This window comes from Pelecanus crispus, chromosome 3 (assembly GCF_030463565.1).
Source record: "Pelecanus crispus isolate bPelCri1 chromosome 3, bPelCri1.pri, whole genome shotgun sequence".
NCBI lineage: Eukaryota > Metazoa > Chordata > Aves > Pelecaniformes > Pelecanidae > Pelecanus > Pelecanus crispus.
Genome location: NC_134645.1, coordinates 85,060,905 through 85,083,619, shown reverse-complemented (window position 1 = coordinate 85,083,619; position 22,715 = coordinate 85,060,905). Strand labels below are relative to the sequence as shown.

Below are 22,715 nucleotides of genomic sequence, written 5' to 3'. Positions count from 1 at the left end.
GATTAGTTTTATATTGCAGATAAGAACTTAAGAAAAAAGCATTATTCCATTTTATTAGTATCAGATTCCAATAGGGAATAAAGCCTTCATGACTTAATATCAGAGTCTATCAGCTGACAGAATCTATCACAGTGATCATCCATATTACTCAGAGGTCCTGATGCCATTTGCCATTCTCAGAACTACTTGCCCTATTCAGCTCTGATGCTTTTGTGGTCTCTGCTTCTCTTCTCACTTCTGCCTTGCCATCACAAGTACAATTAATCAGCTAATCTTCGAGATGTCAAAATACATTCAGTCCTTCAGGCTACTTCCTCTCCTCAAGAAAAGCATTCTGTTCAGTAATCAGACAAATGTATTTGCCAATGCAAATGCAGCTTACACAAATTCTCTTTCAATTTGCAACCCTAGTGTTTTCAAAAACGCTATCAGTACTGTTGTATTACTCATGCTCTTCAATAAGAATTGCCCTTTTGTTCTAAACTACTCTTATTTCCAGTATAAAGAGCTAGCTAAAATTAAGAAGAGAAATAACCAGCTAATAAGATTTGCAATAAGCTAACAAAACATTTCTCTTGGATTTAAAATCCCAAAAGTAAAATTTCAATAAAACCAGTAACTTTATTTAAAAAAAAAAAAAAACAAACAAACAAACCTAAAACTAGCTGTTGTGGGTTGACATTGCTGGCTGCCAGATGCCCACCCAGCCACTCTCTCACTTCCCCTCCTCAACTGGTCAGGGGTAGAAAATAAGACTGAAAAGCCCATGAGTCAAGATAAAGACTGGGAGGTCATTTATCAGTCACTGTCACAGGCAAAACAGGTTTGACTGCTGAAAATTAATTTGATTTATTGCAACGTAAAAATAGAGCACAATAGTGAGGAAACAAAGACAAAACCTAAAACACCCTTTCTTCTAGTCCCCCTTCTTCTCAGGCTCAACTTCACTGTTTTGTTCCCAACTCCTCTGCCTCCTGGGGTAGGGGGAATGGGGGCTGCAGTCATTCCGTAACCCTTTGTTTCTGCCATTCCTTCCTCACACTTTTCTCCCAGTCCAATGTGGAGTCCCTCCCACAGGATACAGTCCTTCACAAACCGCTCCGGCACAGGTCCTTTCCACAGACCGCAGTTCCTGCCAGGATAAACCTGCTCCTGCATGGGCTCCTCTCCACGGGCCGCAGTTACTGCCAGGAGCCTGCTCCCGCATGGGCTCTCCGTGGGCCACGGTTTCCTTTAGGGCAGCATCCACCTGCTGCGGCGTGGGGTCTTCCCAGGGCTGCGGTGTGGGTATTGCCTCCACCACGGTCTCTTCCACGGGCTGCAAGGGCATCTCTGCTCCGTCCCCTGGAGGACCTCCTCCCCCTCCTTCTGCTCTGACCTTGGTGTCTGCAGGGCTGTTTCTCACACTTCTTTCCTCACCCCTATCTCTCTCTCAACTGCTGCACAGTGTTTTGCCCTTTCTTAAATACGTTCTTCCAGACACACCACCATCCTGGCTGCTGGGCTCAGCTGTGCCCTTCCATGGGTCCACTGGAGCCAGCCGGAATCACCTGTGTCTGGCACCCGCAGCCCCCCGCTGCAAGCGCCTGGGTACAGACACCCCAAAAATGAGCACAATGTGCTTATAAGGTGATGACACTCTGCTTACTTGGTGGTGGTGGTTTTTTTTTTTTTTTTTTCCTGAGTTGAGATCTTGGAAATCATTCACATTTTTAAGCTGCTCAACATGTTCTGCACTTGGCAAATTAAAGTGGTATCACTTCTCAAATCTAAAGCTTTGAAGGATGGTTTCTTAGCAAAATGTTAAGATAATTTTTACATAAACTGTGAGCAATGTTAAGAATCAACTCTGAAAGCAATGTGATTTTAGCTTACACAGCCTAACAAGCAGAGAACAAATATGACAGCAAGTTGCCTATTTTCTAACTGACAGTGCAAGTCAGGTTTAGCAGGGCTTTCTTCACCACCACCTCTTTTTTTTTTTTTTTTTCCCCCCAACTGAGCTGCATAGATAACAAGTCTAATCTTTCACTTCATGCCTCTGTGTATTTCACTGATGCAGGACACTATAGTAAACACATTTAAGCTCTGAATTTTATTTATTTGAAGATCTTGGAATTTTTCAGAGTTGTGAAATTACAAAAGTTTATGAAGAAGGCAGGGTTTTTTTAAAAAAAGTGGGTGAATGCTATTCTACGTTTCCCACTTCCTATCTGCGTTAGGGAGAAATTTTTAGAAGTGCTTTAGGTTGGAAGCAGACTAAGGTCAGATACACCATTTGCTTCCGATACCCTTTTCTTTAATTGGACAGGCAATTAATTTTTATCAAATCCATGACAGAAAAAAGACAGAGCTATCTGGAGGCCTGTAGAAAGCTAGAAGTTTTAGAAATGTCTGTTTCTGTGAAGGCTGGCAGGCCAATGTTGACAGGTGCAGCCTTGCAGTTCAGTAAATGTATAAATCTCTTTTTGTGAGCCTTGAAGTACATTAGTACCATGTAAACACTACAGAAAATCCAATATTATATTTTAAATGAATAACCTTGCTTTCTGTATAGTCAGTTTCTTGATCAACAAGAACAATAACAAAAATGGAAATACCTTCCTCTATTTAAAAAAAACTCCAACCTATATTCTAAGAGAGTTACACAAAAAAAAAGGTATTCAATAGTTCAGAAGTGGCAGAATCACACAATAATAGTTTGATTCATTTTCCCATAATATTTATTTAAAAGACAATAAATTTCCTTCTCCTGCTCTGTGAATCCCTTTAACTCCAAGAATATGAGAAGGAAAGAAAAGAGATATATAGAGGTTTATAGGTTGGGGATATTAGCCTCCTTTCAAAATTTGACCAGATTTGTTTTCAACTACTACACAATTTTAGCAACACAGAAAGCACTGCTAATCTGGCCTTAACACCAAGACATATCTGTAGCGAGCAAGGCTCATAACAGTCTGGCAGTCTTCAAGGCAAAGCAAGAGGCATAGGACCAATAAAAGAAGTTTGGCTTATATCTGCAAGTCTGTGTCACAAAATAAAGCAAAAACATGATAGAAAATTTATTTCAACTTTGAAATGTCAGTCTCACTTGTATGCACTTATTTGAATTAGGATGCTAGCTGTTGACAAGGATTGTAGTGTAACACCTCTCGTACAAAACTCCCAAGGTACTAGTTTAAGGGTGAGGAATATTCACAGTACCTGAAGATCCAATAGAACAGTAAAATAACTTTCCTTAAAAAGGAAATACAGTGTCTTTAACAGGATGGGGTTTTTAAAAATTTTTAAAGTTTATACAGGTGGAAGAAATTTTGATAAATTTTTACTGTGCTATGCCAAGCATGTTAGTTTTGTTTCATGTTATGTATGTATAAAACATTAAAGAGAAATTATCTCCTGCATTTTTTTGGATGCCCACTACCTAATTGTTAAGGCCAGAAGGCACTTCTGCAACTCCGTAGAGGCTACCTCTGTTTTGTACAAGCTAAGGCACCATGCTACTCATCAGCTTACAATACACTGTGCCCAGTTCAGGGCAGTGCCTTCAGACTTGGTGATTACATTAGAAATCTATACTGCTCCAATCCCAGTTGTATTCTCCAAACTTCCAAAAGAGAACTATTACTACTATATTTTTTGCAAACACAAGGTCAAAGATAAATGATCTGAAAGCACACAAGGTGATTTCGAAGTTGTGTTATATCATTTTCTAGACTGTATAAAGCAAAGACTGAGTAGCTATATATACGCACACTTGCAAAAGTCCATAAGGACAATCATCCAAATAATCGATTGCCTTCTAACAAAACACTTCAAGTTCTCTTGAATGCTACCCAGCAAAATACACAATTTATTACTTATGAATATTTTCCATTTAAACATTAACATACCAAAACCAACTTACCAAACAATAGATTATGGCTAAAGTATGCTTAATATCATTGTGGTTTAAGTGATATCTAAGTATCAGAGTTTCCTAGATAATAGTATGTCAGTATACAAACATGCTTAAAATAGAGCCGATAGGAAAAATATCAACTGTAGGGAAATAAACTTCCTTAGATTGTTTTTTAATGAGGAAAAGAAAGTGAAAAGTTAATGTACCTTTATTTAGACTACAAAAAAAGCTTTAATAATGTAAGACAAACTCTCTACAAGAACCAGTACAATAGCTAGGGTTATTTATTTTTGTAACAAGTTTGTTTTTTTCTATTCCCAGGTTCAGTGAAGCACTTATTTACATACAAATTATTTGGTAATGGACCCTGGATCGATTCTGCCTGAAACATTAAAGCGACATGTTAAATATTCACACTGACTCCTTTTCACTAAAACATGAAGGGAAATTGTGTCTTACAGTTTTAACACACATCCCACATCTTACACTTAGATAAGCAGTTGTGGCTTTCATTGCACAAGATGTGCGAAGCAGGTTACAAGACTGACTGAAGAGTCAATAAAACAATTATTTTGATTTTTCTTTTTAAGGCAATTTCATTATTGGTAAAATTAGAAATAACGTTTTTGAAAAGCTTGGCTTCTGAAGTACGTGTTGGAACCATAGGACTGTTAGTGAATATTCCAAGTATGGAATAACATTGAAGTAAAATCATCTCATGTATAATACCATAAAAGTATGGAGCAGCAGGAGACATGGATGGCTTCTGGATGAATACAAATGACAGCATGGAAAGCACAGAGAAAGTTATTGCTGAAAGATTGTGCTGCAGACCTTGCTAATGGGCATATCTTTTGAAAACATTTAAAAGGTTTTATTCCGTCATAAAAGGAATGAAAATTTAAATTACTCATTACTTTCTTTTTTTGGCTAGCATTTTCATCTTTTAAAAATATTTGTAGAAAAAGTAATAAGGGTAGACCCCACTGTACATTAAGGGTGGATTCCTGAGAAGTGAGACAGTTAGCAATTTGTCAGATAAAGCAATCTTTCCTTATCAGAACAAGCATAACAGATGCACATAATGACTTACAAAATACACGTATTTAAATACATACAGGCAAAGTGTGAAGGATGAAGCATGAAGGATAGAAAGGAAGGAAAAAATTATCAGGATTGTCACTGAAGTGCTACTTCTAACTAATACCTGACAATCACCTCATTTTTATATCTTTCATTGTGACTGATTTGATTCACCCGAGGATGAAAATGAAGATGGTAAAAATACAACTGCTTAGAAAAGAGGCAGAAGGCAACTGCCAGAGAAGATTTATATCAGGCCTTCAGTTTCCTAGAAGAATCAGCCGAGATCTTTTGAAACAGTGATCCCACCTGAAATGCCTGCATCTACTTCAGCTGATGATCCTGCTCCTGCCTTTTATCCCCCATACTATATATACTATCCCTGTGTATTTAAATGGTGTGCATGCATCCACCTGCTATAATGTTAATTCTTACAGGAAAAACTGCTTTATTGTTAAACACAGGTACTTCATCTGTTACACTAGTAAAGGCTAGAAAGCAGGGTAATGATTGGCAAAGCAACTCTGAAACTGTAAATAAAGCAGCAACACATATCAGAGTACTCCTGTCTGAGCGGTATATATATTAGAGAGGCTGACAAGTAAAATAAAGTTCCGAAGCAAGAATCAATTTAATATAAGGTAAAAAGCAATGAAGGAAACCTGCTTGGACAAGCTGGTTTAAGTGCATAGTTGATGAAAGAAAGCTCATGAGTTTTCATAGGAAACAATATATGCAAAGAGCAATAAGCAAGATCCAGCACAAGTGCCCTTTCCTCAGTTTATAATAAGGCTACGTGTTTTCTGTGCACTTTGATAAGCAGGGATAAAACAAAACCTACTGCTAGGCTCCAGAGTCTGCAAGAACAGCAGCAGCAATTACATCGGTAACCCTTGCATTGCTGTTAACTCTCCTCTGCACCTCCTACAATTCTGATTAATCATAAGGAAAAACTGACTAGCTGCAACGAACAAAAGAAAACAAAAAATGAATATGCCAGAGTCCCAGAATTTTTGGACTTTGTCTATTTGTCTTTTTAACCTTTCCAATGTTTTGAAGAGCAAAGAAGCAAAACTACTATTGATGCAAAAGCAAAACTGAAATTAATCAATACTTTAATTATAGTTCCTTTGAAAATCTAGGAACTAAATTTTGGGTCCCCAAAAAGTTTAGGAACTACAAACACACAACACTTCAGATTAGTGTTTCTATGCTATGAAGTACATACAAAACTGTAGAAATCCTTTGAAGATGAGTTAGTTTCAGATAAAAAAAAAAAAAAAATTTCAAAGCAATGAGATGAGTCCACGGCAGGAAATAAATTGATTTTTGCCTAGGTCCTCCCCTTGCCATTTCTTCTCGATTTTTATACATAAATCTACTTTAGCTTCTTCCCCAAAAGAAAGTGAAGAATTATGCTGCGAGTGGTATTCTGGACTGAAATAGGAGAGCATGATGAAGCAGACAGTCTTTCCACACTTAAGTTACTACGTTGCTCTAAATTAATGCTTTGTATATATTGATAATTTCCCATTACTAGAGTAATAACACTTCAACTTTGTAAACTATTTTCCATACACATTTCTTAATGCCTGAAATGTTGGGTTTTTGTGGGTTTTTTTTTCTTTCCTTCTTTACTGGATGCAAGCAGAGTTTTAGTAATGAGGCAAGACTGTATGAATTATATTGCAAACTAGAAGAGCTAGAGAAAATAGCACTTTTCCATTCTACATTCATTCTGTTTGTTGAACTTTGTAGTTACATTCAGAGTAGGCTTTCCCCCTGTCACTTCAGTTTTGGCAGTGATTACACATGCTCTCTCACTATTAAAACTCTGACCTACTTGATTATGTGAAAAGAAGTAATTTTCAATGATAATTTGGTGTATGTAAATAATTTCAATTATTAAAAGTCCCTATTGAAAAGTTTTTTATTTTGTAACCCCAAATTTCAGGCAGATGGTGTTGCAAAGTACCAGCGATATTGCTGTTACTCATTGGTATTGGTTTGTTACTCATTGGTTTGTTACTCATTGGTATTGGTTATTGGTTACCACAGCACTGTCACTGTATGCATCAATATGTATGCATATACATCTTCTGATAAAGAAGATTGCTATCCAGGACTTCATACTAGACTACTGCAGTGGTCCTCTTTATTATTAATTACATATAGACATCTTTTCTTGTCATGTGAAGAGTTTTCTCTAGTCTTATCATAAAAACATAAAATACATCAAAGCTAAGACTGGCAAAATACAACTCATCTGAATCAATAATTACTACAAGTTACATTTACAAATGTTCATATCGATACTACAATCAAGTCTTTTTCTGTCTCTTGGACCAGGCAGGAGGAGGACAGGTAATTAACAGGAACTTTATGTAAGAATAGGTAAAAAAGTATCTTAATATTTTGGAAAAATGGTATTTCACTGACACAAACAGCATTTGCCTGAAATAAATGTGACAAGAAGTATCTGCAAAAAAAGAAAAATCTCCATCTATGCAATACTATTTATGAGGCTAAAAATGCAAACTTTATTTCTATGAATGTTCAGATGTTTAACCTAGCAATGCCTTATACTTTTCCTCATTTGTCCTTAAAAAGGAAAAGTACAATCAGCCATTAACAGGAACCTACAGCTTTATTAATTTTTTTTTTAAAATAAAAAAAGTAAAGTATTATTTTGACATATTTGCAATAACGTTGTTACAGCATTTCAAATTTATTTAGAATTTGCCATTTGCAGACCAGACCTTCAAGTTTTCAAAGATGGTTATTATCAAAGAATGCCAAATCTGAAACAATGAATGTAGGTTCTTGCAACCACATACACACACTTGGTTTATATTCCTGAAAGGGTAGGGCCACAACCCACTAAGGTTCACAAGCTGGAAATCAGGTAACGTTTTATACAAAGGTTATATGGAGGTGGGGCACCATAGTAGTAAGTCTAAATGGGAGAAACCAAAAAGTTTGACGAGCCATTGCTTAAGATATTTCAGAAGTATTAGTGTTTAATCACTGTGAATTGAAAGTCACATTTTGGAACATAACCAGTGTAATTACAGACTCAGTAATAACATTTCAGCTGCCTCACCAATACTTTTACAAGGAGTTTGAAGAAAAGACCAGCGTACCTACGAAGAGGTATGAATACACACACAGAACAATATTTTAAAATATTAAGCATACCTGTGTTCGCAGAATTTCACCTTTTGACAGTTGCATATCACCAGTCAACTCTTTCACAGTAATGCCTAGTGGTTCCAGACGCTTGCTGAAGTAATTTGTCATTTCAGCTGCCAAAGCCTTCATAGGAGCAACATACACAATCTGCACCAAAAGGACACTTGCTTGATAAATGAGCAAACCCCACAATGTCGTTTGTTTCATGGCAACCATTACAAATCACAATTTATTGTGAAATATGATGCCAGGCGCTTACAGTGAGAAATCTTAATAGTGATATATGAAAAGTAGTTATCTGTGTTGGATAAGTGTGCAGCTGTTTAAAGGACAATGGATTTTGTTTATACAGCCTCATCACTTTGAAAATTGTTTCTGCATCAAAGCTAAATGCATTTTCATAGCTTTTTACTCACATAATAAGATTTTTAGAACACAAATAAGAATAGCTTTTACAATAATGAAGCAAATCAAAACAAGCCTTATCTTTGACTTGGAGAAGTGTAATACCCTTGAAAACTTCCTGATTTCATATTCCATGTATAACATATAATGGGTTTTACCTTACCAGTTAAAAAGCTGTTACTTGGTTCATTAAACTCCTACCTTAAACTCATCCTTTTTGATAACACCATGCTGGACATGCTGCCGAATTTCATGAAGGACTGTCAGCATGGCAATGTTAGTCTTCCCAGCTCCAGTGGGGGCACAGATTAGCATGTTCTCATTTGTGTTGTAGGCAGTCTCGAAAACTATAGATTGGATTCGGTTTAATCTTTTCATGCCTTTAAAAGCAAGTTGTCCAATCTGTTAAAACAAACAACAAACAAAAACACAACAACAATAACAAAATTTTTCATATATGTGTGTGTGTGTGTCGACACATATATTAATCATAAGAAAAAGAACACATGGTAGCAAAACTTAGGATACCTGCTGAAATATATTTATTATTCCAAGGTTTTTATTCTGAGGCTGCCACTCCCACCCAACCCTCAAATATTGAATCCGTAAGAAAAACAAAATAGAGCAGGATAACAGGTGTTAAAATGAATCAAAATCTCCAGCCACATGCTATTTCAGCATTTAATTTGTTTTTAATCAAGTGTGACCAAAACTAATATACAGTAAAATAACGACCTGTTAATAATTAAACATCAGTAAACCAGCAATAGGCAGATTAGAAGAATATACATCTTTAAATCTAAGATGACAAACTACAACTACTGTAATGGAAGAAGAGGCAGCAATACACATGAACCTGCTGAAGAAACAGATGATTTAAAAAATTATTTATGATTAATTTTGCACAACAAAGTTTAACTATGCAAACACACACACGTATATTCAGTAACAACCTTCTCTTTGCTTCTGAGGAAATCTCCATCTTGCAACTGTTAACGTTTAGACCTTTCTCCAACAATACTTCTGACAAACTGCAGCCTCCAAAAGGAACATAAAACTTGTATGTGTAGTCCCAAACTTTGAGAACATTTTCGAAAATTAAATTATATAGTTAATACAGGTAATTACAGTTATTATATTTTAATGCATGTTTAAATCTTATAAAGTACAAATCATCAATTATAAAAATACTTTGTTCCTCCTGGTCTCTCTGAAAAATGAGATTTTCACCAGGAAAGAACTGCTGTAGACAGTTACAATTTCTGCATTTGAAGATTCTAAAACTTTTGCAACTGAAGAACAGACCCTTAAGATATAAAATTAATTTTCTAATAAACTTGCTTTTCTTAGTTACTTTTCACAGACACTTAAAAGAGACTGCAGAACACAGAATTATTTCCTTTCTACAGATTTAATTACCCGCACTGCTTCTTCTAACAATCATGAAAACTATCTTACTGATATTTTTGATGATGTTAATTTTTATTTTAATTGTAGGAAACCACAAAAGTACAAATTCACTGTAACGAACAGTCCTGAAAGCACCTTCTGAAGATCTCCCTTTCCATTATTCTGAGCGCTTTAGTTAATTTACAGTCATTTGCTATGGTAACAGCCTCTCCAATACTAATAATATTCTTTCCAATACTAAGCAAACATTTGAGCAGGACCCAATTTTTTACTACCTTAAGTAATGCAAGCTTAGGAATGAGGGCTTCATCAGCTATTCAAACCAACTATTTTGTTTAACTTTCTGACAAAGAGCACTAGGTCTATCATTGTGCTGCAGCTTCTTGGTACTAGCCTCATGAGAGACTGAGGTGCAAATTACAAATTTAGGTTAATACACCATTTTCACAGCACATGACAATGCTCTACTCTTAAATGCAGAGGAATGGTGTACTTAATGACTGGCCACCTGTAGTTTTATTCTAGAGGACTTTTTATTCTAGAGGACTTTAAATATTAAAAAATGCTGATATAAAAGTCAAAGAAAATGCTATGCAATCACCACACTATTTCTTTTGGAAAAAATGCGCCTCTCAATTTAGCAGTACCTTGGTCTTAACAAAGCTTTCAGGTTGAAAACTTCTTGTGCAACAATGACAAAACAAGTTCCGTTCAAATCATGGATTGCATTTGTATTTATAGGATTGACACATCTCAAATATATTCAAATATCTATTCTAAACTGTTAAGTGTCTTTGGTGAAGGAAAAAAAATGTATCTAATGCAAGTATTTCTACTACTTTTCAGCAAGTTTCTTCAATTTTTTAAGTGGCTGAATTTCAGGATTACAACAGCTTTCACTATTAACATTCTTTCACAGTTTATTCTGCTTGCAAGATTGCAGGGGGAAAGACTATTTGTTTTGCACCAAGTTTTGTATACATAACATTTACTTCGTGTATCATCTTCAAAATTAATTTCATCTTTATGAATGAGACTATTATAAAGTGTTAATGGGTTTCCTGGAGACTTGCTGGCTGATTACATTAGTGCTATCAGAGTTCAATCAGCTGTTTTTATGGCCTCCTTAGTCATTTTAGGTTTCTAATTTGCCTGTTACTTCATTTTGAGATTTCTTGACAGGTCTTTGAAAATGGTTGTATTTTTCCTTTTCCCTCCCATTCCATCTAATTGGTTTTAGAAGATATTACAAACACCATAAAGTTCACACTGATAAACAGTGTTTACAGGATCTATGGAGAGAAACTCAAACACAACTGGTCATTACAGAATTGAACTAACAAAACACTACATTGCACAATATGTGTATTATTTAAAGAAGCAGTTTTTAAACAAAAGCAAAAACATAGTTGTCCAAATGAAGTCCCGTGTAAGTATCTTCAGAAAAGAATGACAGGAATTTTTCACAGTCACATAGTTGAACATGCGTGGCTTTACACATACAAGTCTCCTTGTAGTTGTGTGATTGTTAACACCCTTAAATAAAGTATGTCTTTAAGTGCTTTCTTAAACTACTGCCTATAGGAATATATTGTTCCAGCTTCTCTTAGTCTTTAAGGGGGCAGTGTAAGACATCTTTTTCCTCTGCATTTGGAAGAAATTACATATGCATATTATATAGCCCTGAGACATGCAATTGTTAGCAAAAATAAATATTTACATAAATAAAAATAATTTCCTGTCTCTTTTCCTATCGGAAAGTAGTAACACTATGGATTAAGACTGACTTGGTAAGCAGCAATAAACAGATGTTCCAGAAGCACCAGAGGAAGCTGTGCAACAAGCTAGAAAAAGAAACCTCAGCTTGTTTTCTGGAAAGATGCTAAGTCTACTGAAAAACAGCAACATTAAGAGTGGAATAAAGATTAATAAAAAATAAAACCCATAAAAGCCTGGTTAAGAACTAGAAGTTGTTTTTTGGTTTTTTTTTTTAAATAATGGTATTCTGACCAGAATCTAGACTTTCATTCAACACACTAATTAATTTTCAAGCAACTCAAAAGAAAAATGCAGGCACTGACAAATCAATACACAACATTCACAATCACAATACACACAATCAATGCATAATATTGTTTGAAAGGTGACTCTGCAAGAACATATTAAAGATTAAAAAAGCTACAAGAGAAAGGAAATCCAGAGGAAAACAGTATCTTAAGGCTTCCTTAAATCAACTCCCCATTTGGTCGAAAAAATATTACAGGCTACACTTCCCCAAAACTTCACTTTATTCCAAACAGTAAGTACAAATGCATAATCCAAAACCAGTAGTTCTGCCCTTAAAAATCAGTAAGAAAAAAATGGACAGCAGCCAGAAGTGCAATAACATGCACAGAAGTCCACAGTTTGACAAACGTACTAGAAGATTTGATTTTTTAATTTGCCATTTGCACAAACTATCTAGTTTGTAAGCTGAAAACAATTTTTTTCCCCTCTGGCATATTAATGTCAGTCAAGACTTTTACAGACTTTTTCAGATAAACCTGTGAAATCCCTTCTTGCTTAAAGGACTGGTAGCCACTGGAAGGCAGATTCTGGTTCTTACTGAAGGTGAACAAGATACAACATTCTTCAGCTTTCTATTCCACAGCTGATTTATCCCTAGAATTCTACACAAACAAAAGGAAGCTTAAGCAGAATACAATCAATGCTATTCTCAACAAACAATTTCATGCCTAAGATGGTGTCATTTTTACATAAGCATGAATTAATTTGAAACACCACTGAGAAGCAACTCTTTCCACAAACCAGATGATACTCAAGGCAGCTCCGATATGAATGTATAAAACCTTTATTTTTGCTTCAGTAAGCTTTCAGACTCTTTCCCAAGGAATTTACTATTGCAACTAATGCATTTATGAGTAAATGAGATTACACTTAATGAAGATATTCTGAATTAGTCATTTCATTAAAAATATATTTGTGTGTTGGTGCTCTAACAGCAATTTAAAAATAGGACAAACCTGTTAGAGTCATTAAAGTAATATTCATGAATGAGTCCATATGATTCTGTCTGCAGGCAAGCTCAGAAACACAACTGCTTTAACAACACGGTAGTAACAGTGTCTGTTCTAAGTAGCACAGGCCATCAGCATTTTAGACGGAGTTAGTCATGCAATTCACTATCCAGACCGTGCAGTTCTACAGAGTTTAATAAATATGACACAGAAGATACTCACTTTTCCCAAGGTATACCTGTGAAACCTGATGTGGTCTATCTATGGTCTGTTGCATACTCCCTCACCCAGAACAAAATGCTGCTAACTGCAAGTTCCATCAAAAGCTGGGATCTTCTTTCACTCTCTGCATTGCTTTATGCATTAAAACTAGTTGACAGAAACAGCTTGTCAGATGCAATTAACCTCAGTCTCACAAATTTTCACTTGGTGGCCCAATGTGCTCTTAAGTCAACTTCAAGGTACAATGCCAGCATTTTAGTAGCAGCTTCTAAATTCAGTATTGGCATGCACAGACAGCACAATACGTCTTATCTAATCTATCCAGAGCAACACTAGAACAACAACAACAACAAAAAAAGCCACCACCGTATTTAATTCTTAACAATTTATCCAGAAAATATGTTTGGGTGTTATCTACCTTAGAACTACTATATTTTATTGATTTATATACAGGACATTCTCTTTATATTCCTCATTCTAAAAGAGATTTTGTCTTGTCCACACTCATTTTTCCAGTTTTCATGTAGTACTAGACAAATTTTTTCATGGTCTGAAATGAAGAAATGTTAGTCAACTGTACTAATTTCCAGTGCATAAAACCACCTAAAATAAATGTTCTATAATGATGATTTCTTCAGTTGTACTATAACAAAATAATAAGATTACTACCCATTTATCATAAAGATAATCCATTGTACTCATAAACCAAGTTTAAACTTTCAGAATTTTCCCTACTCATTGGCTTAATTTTAATGTAGATATATTTTAATCTAAGTACCTTGTACATTCCAGGTGCAACAAATCCAATTATGCAGTCAGTTGTTCTACTGCACTTTCAGTAAAAAAGATAATTGATCTAACTGGTAATAGCATGACTAATCCATGCTGTTTTACAGAAAATCCATGAAATTCAGGAAACGTAGTTCAGATGTCCCTCTTCCCGACATATAAATAATCTCTAGGTCATCTTTCCCCTTTACTGTACTTTGGAATGTAGTTGGTTAAAACACATATCTGTGCATGCATATTCATACACACACAAGTATATATTTGTATATATATGTATATACACATACACATTTTAATAAATACATTCCCACTATCCCTCCAAATTATGAACATTTAGTACTCCCCCCTGCTTTCTAATTATGCATGTATATACTTAAAGCACTTTTGTGCCAGTGTAAATCCGATTTTGTTACTGAAGGTACACTCAGAAATAAAGAAAGATATTATACCTGGGGACTTCCACAGCCTCCCTCTCCTGATGATACTTTTCATATTCTGCTACTTTCATGGAGGTGGTAGCTCATGAGATTGAGGAACAATAGTAAGTAAAAATATAACTATATAAATACCATAAAGTTAAAATTATTTTTATATTGTCTTAGGAGTACTATTTGAGAATATAAGTTCCTACCTGCCCCAAAGACAGAAATGTTGTCTTTCAAAGTGCATATATACATTTTAAGCAAAAGCTCATAACACACAAAAGAAAAACTGCATGATGTTTGGATCTGCTCCATTTAGCATCAAGTAATTTCAGTGAGATTTCATTGGACTTAGGGGGACAATTTTTGTAGGAACAAGTAGCATACACAAAGATATGAAAATTATACAAGCATACCAAATAGAGCTTAAGATTGGCTTTGGGCCATAATCAGCATTAGAATTTCTTCAAGTAAGTACAAATTATGTCTCCTCCAAAGTGTAGTACCTGAAGAGTTATGTGCTATAAAGGAAGCTTGGAGTAAAATACATTAGACATGCAAATCACAAAAGGCACCAGAGAACGAGCAGCTGGTTTCAAAGCTGTATGTGCTACAAGTGGCTAGACTACAACTAAAAGCAATTTTTGCATGGTACAGCTATCCATGTCACTATTAGTGGTAATCACTGATCACAGAATCATTTAGGTTGGAGATCATCTAGTCCAACCTCCCTACTCATAGCAGGATCAGCTACATCAGGCTGCCCAGGACTGTGCAGTTGGGTTTTTAATGTCTCCAAGGATGGAGACCCCATAATCTCTCTGGGCAAGGTGTACCAGTGTTTGACAACCTCACAGTAAAAAAAAAAAATTACTTTCCTGTGTTCAGATGAAGTTTCATGTGTTTTAATTTATGCCTATTGCCTCTGGTGCTGTCACTGGGCACCACTGAGGAGAGTCTGGCTCCCCCTTTGTTAATAATTCTCACATCAGGTATTTATATACACTTGTAAGATTCCCCCTGAGCCTCCTCTTCTCCAGCTCTCTCAGCCTCTCCTCACATGAAAGATGCTCCAGTCCCTAATTAAGATTAGGAAGCCAGAAAAAATTCCTAGAAATGACAGATAATGAACCATAAGGCTAAAATTATACTCTGACATCCTATAGAACACAGAATCACAGCCCATGAGACTTTCCTGAATATGTTTTTAATTTGAATTAAATGTAATCTTTTAAAAAACTATGGAGTCTTGATTTTTAAAATTATCACCATGCTCACTGGTTAATGCAATAGGTATTTAAGTAGCAGTAGCCATCAGAAACCAGGAAATTTTCATACTTTCAAGTTATGTTAGTGTCATTAAACTCAAAAGGAACACTGCAAAATTTTCCTAGATTCCGACGGAGAGTTCACAAGAATAAAAAAGTATCTGGGGGGCAGGAGGGAATGTATATACATATATATATACACACACACACACGTTCACGATGTATGAAGGGATTACCTCTGCTTGAAGCTATCACAGCACACAACCTATGAAAATTATTACGGTTTTACTTTATTTGGAAATCCTGATTAAACATTTCCGCTCCAGACTTTCAGACTTCATGCTTGCCAAGATACTGAAACTGTTATTCTTCTGACAGTTACCAAGTTCTCAGAAATGTGAAAATTCTGGACAGCTTGTAACAGCGAGTGCTCTTCAACAAACAAACTTTCATTAGAGAAGAACCAGTCTCCATCCAGAGGACGTCCAGAACAGTTCCATTAAAAGACAAATTGCAGCGAAATCTAGTAGTACATTAGTCTCCTACTAACTATGGTAACATAGGCACTCCTTGAAAAAAAAAAACCCAATAAAATAAAAAATAAAATCAAAGAATAAAACCCCCTCATGTTTGGTGGGGTCATTGGTGGGGTTTTTGGGTTTTTTTGTTGCTGTTTTTTTTTTTTTTTTTTTTTTTAAATCTTCAGTCCTACCATCTGCTCTCTTGAAGAAAGAAGAGAGATCTACTCAAAAGCAAGAGTTTTTAGGGAAAATATTTAACTTCATATATGACAGCCTAAGAGCTAACATGCCTGAAGTAATTTCAACAAAAATTCTTTTAAGTCTATAGATACATTACCACCACCATTATCTAAACTATTCTCTTGATGAGCTATACTGTACAAAAAACTGCAGCAGTCATACCTTTTCTATAGATTTCTGAATTATTCAACCACTTGTTATTGTATTAAAAATACAACATCGAGAAATATTATTTGGTTCAACGTATGGATTAAAACCAAAGACTTTTGTATGTATAGACCCAAAATCAGTTTGATGGTAATGATGGGAAGGCACCATAGCTCCAAGGCTTTCACCGCTCCAAGTTAAAACACTGAAAACAGCTTGGGGAATCTCCTCCCCTCACTGGGAGAGCTGTTGTGTTCCTCAGGCTAGTTATAATATGACAAAAGATTATAGACAGAATGATTATACCCTCTGGTGATTTGGGATAACAAAGCATTTCAGAAAGATTTTTCCATAAAAACAACTATTTCTACAACACAGCAAATGTACATAAATTTTGGCATCCAAACAGACACACAGGCGAGATTCTGATTCCAGTGACACTATTCTAAACTCAAAAGTATCTCATGTCAAGAGAATTATTCCAGATTATAGCAATGAAATGGAGATCAGAACACAGCCTCCTCTTAGAGCTTTCTGATGCCATTTGTGAATTACACACAAAAATTACCTTGAAGTAATGCAGCTAGTAGGAAAATAGCAAAAGGAAAATTGGCAACAGTTGCGGCATTTCCTAATAACATCACAAATTAAAATTTTATGAGGATAGAAGGATAGAAGGATTTGAGTTTAATTTGCTCACATTTCATCCATATTAACAGTATCAAATAAAGAAGGTTTCTTTCCTTTAAAATTTAAAAATAACTTAATACTATACAAAGCTAAGACCATGGAAGAGTGAATCACAAAAATGTCTATAAAGTTTAAAACATTTAAAATGTTGTTACCCTTAACAGCAAGGTTCCTCCTGGACTGCTATGTACTGACACCTCCACTACCACCATCTCCCTGATCCTTCTCGATGGAGCAATGAGGAAACTGATGTTTATATGCCACAGCCTATTCTACAGGTTTTGGTTTTTTTCAATTCAGAGAAAACTCTCATAATTTCTTACACTTGTATACAACTAAAACAGACTCCTCGCTCTGCTGATGGCATATTGCTCCCTTAATTTATTCCCCTGGGAAAACACATGCATCTTTTTAAAAGGAAAGAGGGGAAAAAAAAAAAAAAAATCACTGTTACAGGCACACCGTCTCAAAAGTAACTTTTCAAAGAGTTAATAGAGAAAACCCTTTTCTAGCTGTTCAAGAATACAAACACTGCAAGACAAAGGGAAAAACCCAGCAAATAAGAAGGAAAGATAACAAGGGCATGGTGAAAGGAATTGCATAACTTCTGGCCATTGGTGAGAAAAAAATTACTCTACTAACACGCAGCATAAAAAATGAAGCCCTTTTATGCAACCAGTATAAAATGGTTTTAGCTAACTTCTCCCAAATAAAGAGATTATGATATGATACGAAAGTACACAAAAACTACTTTTTGAAAGTTGAATTCTTGCATGAATCGCTGTTTCTGAACTAGTTGGCAGAATTTTGAAACAACTGCATCATATCAGGAGAGATCTAATACATTCTTTTCCTTCCATATTCTTGTTGCAGTTTTGAAAGACTATGTCACTACTAACATTAAAAAAAAAAAAAAAAGAAAAAGAAAAAAGATTTCTAAGCAGTAAGTTGTGTTGATGGGGGCATATATTTGTCTCAAAAAAGGTGTGGCTACTGCAACTAGCCTAGACAGATAACTGGGAAGTCTAGTAGGGATGGAGAGTACTGCCAGAAAACAGCAGACAGCTCTTGGCTAAACCTGAAAAATGGTGACCATGAGGAAGAGACAGACATCAAACAAAAGGGATCAAAGTTCAGACCCTCCCATACCCACAGGCTTATGTGAATGACTGAGGTATGGGTCAGGATAAAAACACAAAACTTTCTAAAGGGCTGCACCTGGGCATTTCCATTCAGCAATTCTCAGGATTTAGATTAATGGAAAATTAAGACACTGAAAACTACAGGATCACAAAAATTGAAAAGCTGATGAAGAAGATAGCTTTTGCTTTGCAAACAGGACTATAGATTTAACAGAGCTTTCACACATACTTTGAAAAGGATACATGCTGCAGGTTACAACCAGAACAGACTTTTCGTTTTTCCTGCTATAGTAGCTATTGATATGCAAACAATTCTTTTTTCTGATGTAGGCAAATTACTGATGCAAAACTTGAGAGGCATTTTTATTTAGCTTAAACAAGCCAAAAAGTCTCCATCTGAGGAGTATGCATGGCAGAGAGACAGTCTCATGCTTAGAGGTCCAAAAAGGACAACAGTCCACAGGTGTTAAAAGAAAGGGGAAGAAGAATCAGGAACACAGGAAACTAACTCCTACATAGTCTCAGATGAATCTGAAAAGGATGGGGATTTTTTCTGAGTCAGGGAACAAAAGCAGAGGAGCAAGAATATTTGCACAGAAGTCTCCTTCATTATATTATGTTCAATGATAAGTAATTCCTATGAATGGCTAAATAAAATCTTCCTCTATATTTGGTTTCCTGCAAATGAGAAGTTCCTATTTCTCTTCTCCAGATTTCCAACATGCTACAGAAGAAAGAAATGGCTTCTACTATGATCGTCGTTGTTATTATTATTATTATACAAAGCACACCTATTTATTCGTATGAAAAGAAAAAAACCTCCACTCTTACTTGATGTGTTCAGTTCCAATATTCTAACTGAAAGATTAAGTGGTAGGATAATTCCAATTTTCCAATTACAGTTCAGAAAAAGTACTTTTTTAAAATACGACACGAAAACCACACACCCACACACGCAAAATCTGTTTCCCTGCTTCAAGAGACTTTACATTACTTGTTGCTCCCTGTTGTTCTGCAGACTCAAACAACTATTACTCTTTGAAAATTTTAAAACTTCCACTACATTAGCAGTTACCATGTGATCTTGAGGCTAATAGAAACTGCAAGGCTGAGATGAATAACCTATCAGACATAAATTCAGTCTTTTAGTCATGTAGCTCCTCTATCCCAAAACCTTTTAAAAACATTTAAAACTATTTGGTGATTTCTAATTGAATCTTTTGATGGACAATCTCAGTCCCATTTCTATTACTGAAAGACCCGGGACATTGTTATCCTAGATAAAAGATTCACATCTCAAGGACAGTACTGAAACTTGTGCTAATTAAAGACAAACATTAAAATCAGACAAACTATAATTTGTCTAAAATATTTTCAGTGAGAGTTAATCTTTTAAATGTTACAGCATATCAGAATAAGCATACACTTCCCTCATCTTTGAAAATTCTCACTTTGAGATTACGTTTCTTAAAAATGAAAAACAATTTTGTCTTGAGTATAATTTTAATTAGGATTTAAAATACTATCCTGTATTTCTCCTTAAATTGAAGACCAATTATTCCTACGAATGAAAGCCTGCCTTCAGGTATGCTATCAAAGTAAAGCAGACTACTGCATTCTTCTTCCATGCTCATACTATGAAATTCCATTGAGAAATAGCTATCCCCTAAACAGGACACAGCAGAAGCGCATTATTCACTCTCCAGTCCTAATTATCAAAATTACTAAAACTACTTTGAGTTGTTTTCATTAAAAACTTTACAGATCTCTGCATGTGCTTTATACCAAAAAGTCTTTATATTGTCAATGACATAAATGTACCTCCCTAAAGGATGAAAAATGAACATTTAACAAGTTGCTTTCTCAATTTAAATATTTCACTTAATATCATAATTTAATGAGGTCAACAAACTTAACAGCTGCAAAGTCACCAGGTAGATATAACTGGATTTCAAATATCACAGTGATTAAGTACAAGAGGAAAAAAATGCTGTGAACCAGAAAGCTGGATTTCCTTGACCTACATGCAGCTGCACTGTGGCAGAACATGTCTACCTGAAAGGCTTCTGGGATTTTTATTGGTCATTGGCTTTACTCTACAAAATTTAATACATAAATAAGTCACTCAATTTACAGCCAGTTGAACATTTGGAGCCTAAATGTTGTCTGCCTTTGAAAGCAAATTTAAACCTGTCTTTAAGAGCAGGGTAACTGCACTTCATATTATCATATACTTTTAAAGTATAGATACCTTTCAGTATTTTTATTTTTAAATAAACCCTAATTAATTCAATACTATTTTATGCACACAAAGGCATCAGTTCTAATGTTCACGTAGAAACGAATATTTAAACTGTTAACGTAGAAGCCACTTCAGGATAATATTTTCAAACTATGTACTTCAGCTTGCCCTTAACATATGACATAAACTATTTCTTCCTAATAATACCTAACAAAACCCAGAAAAACAGAGTGCTCTGAAGAGTAATTATAGTTGAAACTAGTAATAATTTTAACACATCAAGTAAGAATGGAAGAATGGCAAACAGAAGAATATTCCCAGAGGAGTAACTGTTGTTGTCATAATCTTTCCACAACTCAATTTTCTTCTCTATTTCAGTTAATTTCACACTACTGCTAACCAAGAAGGCAGTGCTGTTTTACAATAGAGATGTTAAAAGACTTTTTCCTAAATTTTACAAGGGAAGACTACAAGCACAATCAGTCTTTTTTTCTACAAGAACACAGCTATTTTGTTCTCACAAATCCCAACTAAACCAGCAGTGCTCACAGAAATTTTTCTACCTGATCTACTGTAGGAATAGAAAAGGTAGGTGAGGGATGATGAACTTGTGCGGTAAGGTCACCAATGCGACCAATAAAAGTACAAGTATGAAAAGACAAAAAGTACACCAGTTTTAAAAAAATATTTGGGAAATTTGTCTAATGACTTCTGTTTTTTTGTGTGTGCATTACCATCCACAATGAATCAAATACGCTGCCATGAAAAAAGAAACATACGCTCTCACAATGGCCCCTGAGATCCATCTCTCAAACTAAGCCAAACAAAAACTGGAAACCTGCTCTTTGGTAGCATAATTTCTTCCATACTGACTGCATCCTTTAGTAAGACACTGTGCACAGTGTAGCTGAGACTTTTGGCTGCCATATCTGGGTTTGCTTTTATTAAAACAAAACCATAAAATAGTTATGAGAATGAGAAGCTTTCACAGACTCCTACTGCTCAGAAGTAGTGCTCTTTTGCACTAAAAAACACCCCGGATTTTTTTTTTCCTTTAAGTATTCAGAATTAGTTTCATTGGTTGAATCTTTATGCAATTTAAAATCCTGACAGGTAAAAGCAGGTATTTTGTTAGATTACTTCTAGCTACAGGCAGATGCATCTATTCCCACAGTGGCTCAGCAGGTGCTTTTCAGCAGCTGGTGCCCTTTACTGGTTTGCCTTTGTAAGTGTTCCCATCAGATTTTCAACCATTTCAGAGGCAGCATTTCACAATATACACACACTTGGCAGCTGTGTAGAAAATGAAACAGGCTTAACATTTTATTCAAATCAGATGCAGTCAATTTTACCTCATGTTAATATTAAGAAGTACCTTTCTCTATTCATATTTACTATTTGCATGAAAAGGAGCAACCAAAATCCAAAAAAACTGTAAGAATATGCAACTCTCATATTCCAGTATCTACTAAATATTTTTCAGCAATTTTTGCTCAGTATATCATACACAGCTGTGCTAAAGAACAGACTAAAATAAATTAAGTTCTTTATATTCACCAGTACAGATATTCTAGCTATTAGACTTTGACCCATATTGTCAATTCATTGTTCTTGTCTTCAAACTTAAACTGCCCAATAAGAGATAACTCAGATTTTACAAAGCTCTTTGCAATAAAAGAAGTTGTATATTACTAGTACTTAGAATAAACAGGGTATCTATAAATAAGAAGATCTGTTTGAGTTTCAATTACAACTTCACTAATGAAAGGACATTTGAAAATACTATTTTATATTCACAAGGATTTTTTATTGCTGTATCTACATTTCTCAGTGGGTTTTGCATATGTTTTCGTTAATATCAAGCCTCTGAAAATAAAAATGTGCACGAAAACACAACCCAGACTGACACAACAAAGAGCATACTTATCAGTTTTTCATAGCATTCTTGCCACCCTCAACATCTCCGGTGTCTTAAGTGTGGCTTGTTCATGTAACACAACCGCCAAACTTCTAAGATGTTAAAA

At 35.2% G+C, this 22,715-nt stretch overlaps 1 protein-coding gene across 1 annotated transcript in view; it reads right to left on the bottom strand.

The window, feature by feature from the left end:
* ASCC3 (activating signal cointegrator 1 complex subunit 3) overlaps positions 1 to 22,715 on the bottom strand; it is a 293,625-nt gene that overhangs the window by 204,930 nt on the left and 65,980 nt on the right. Inside the window, exons 9-10 of the mRNA XM_075708596.1 lie at positions 8,783 to 8,983; positions 8,183 to 8,323 (exon numbers count right to left, since the gene is read on the bottom strand). Coding sequence (XP_075564711.1) covers positions 8,183 to 8,323; positions 8,783 to 8,983 — 342 coding nt within the window. The remainder of the gene's footprint in view (positions 1 to 8,182; positions 8,324 to 8,782; positions 8,984 to 22,715) is intronic.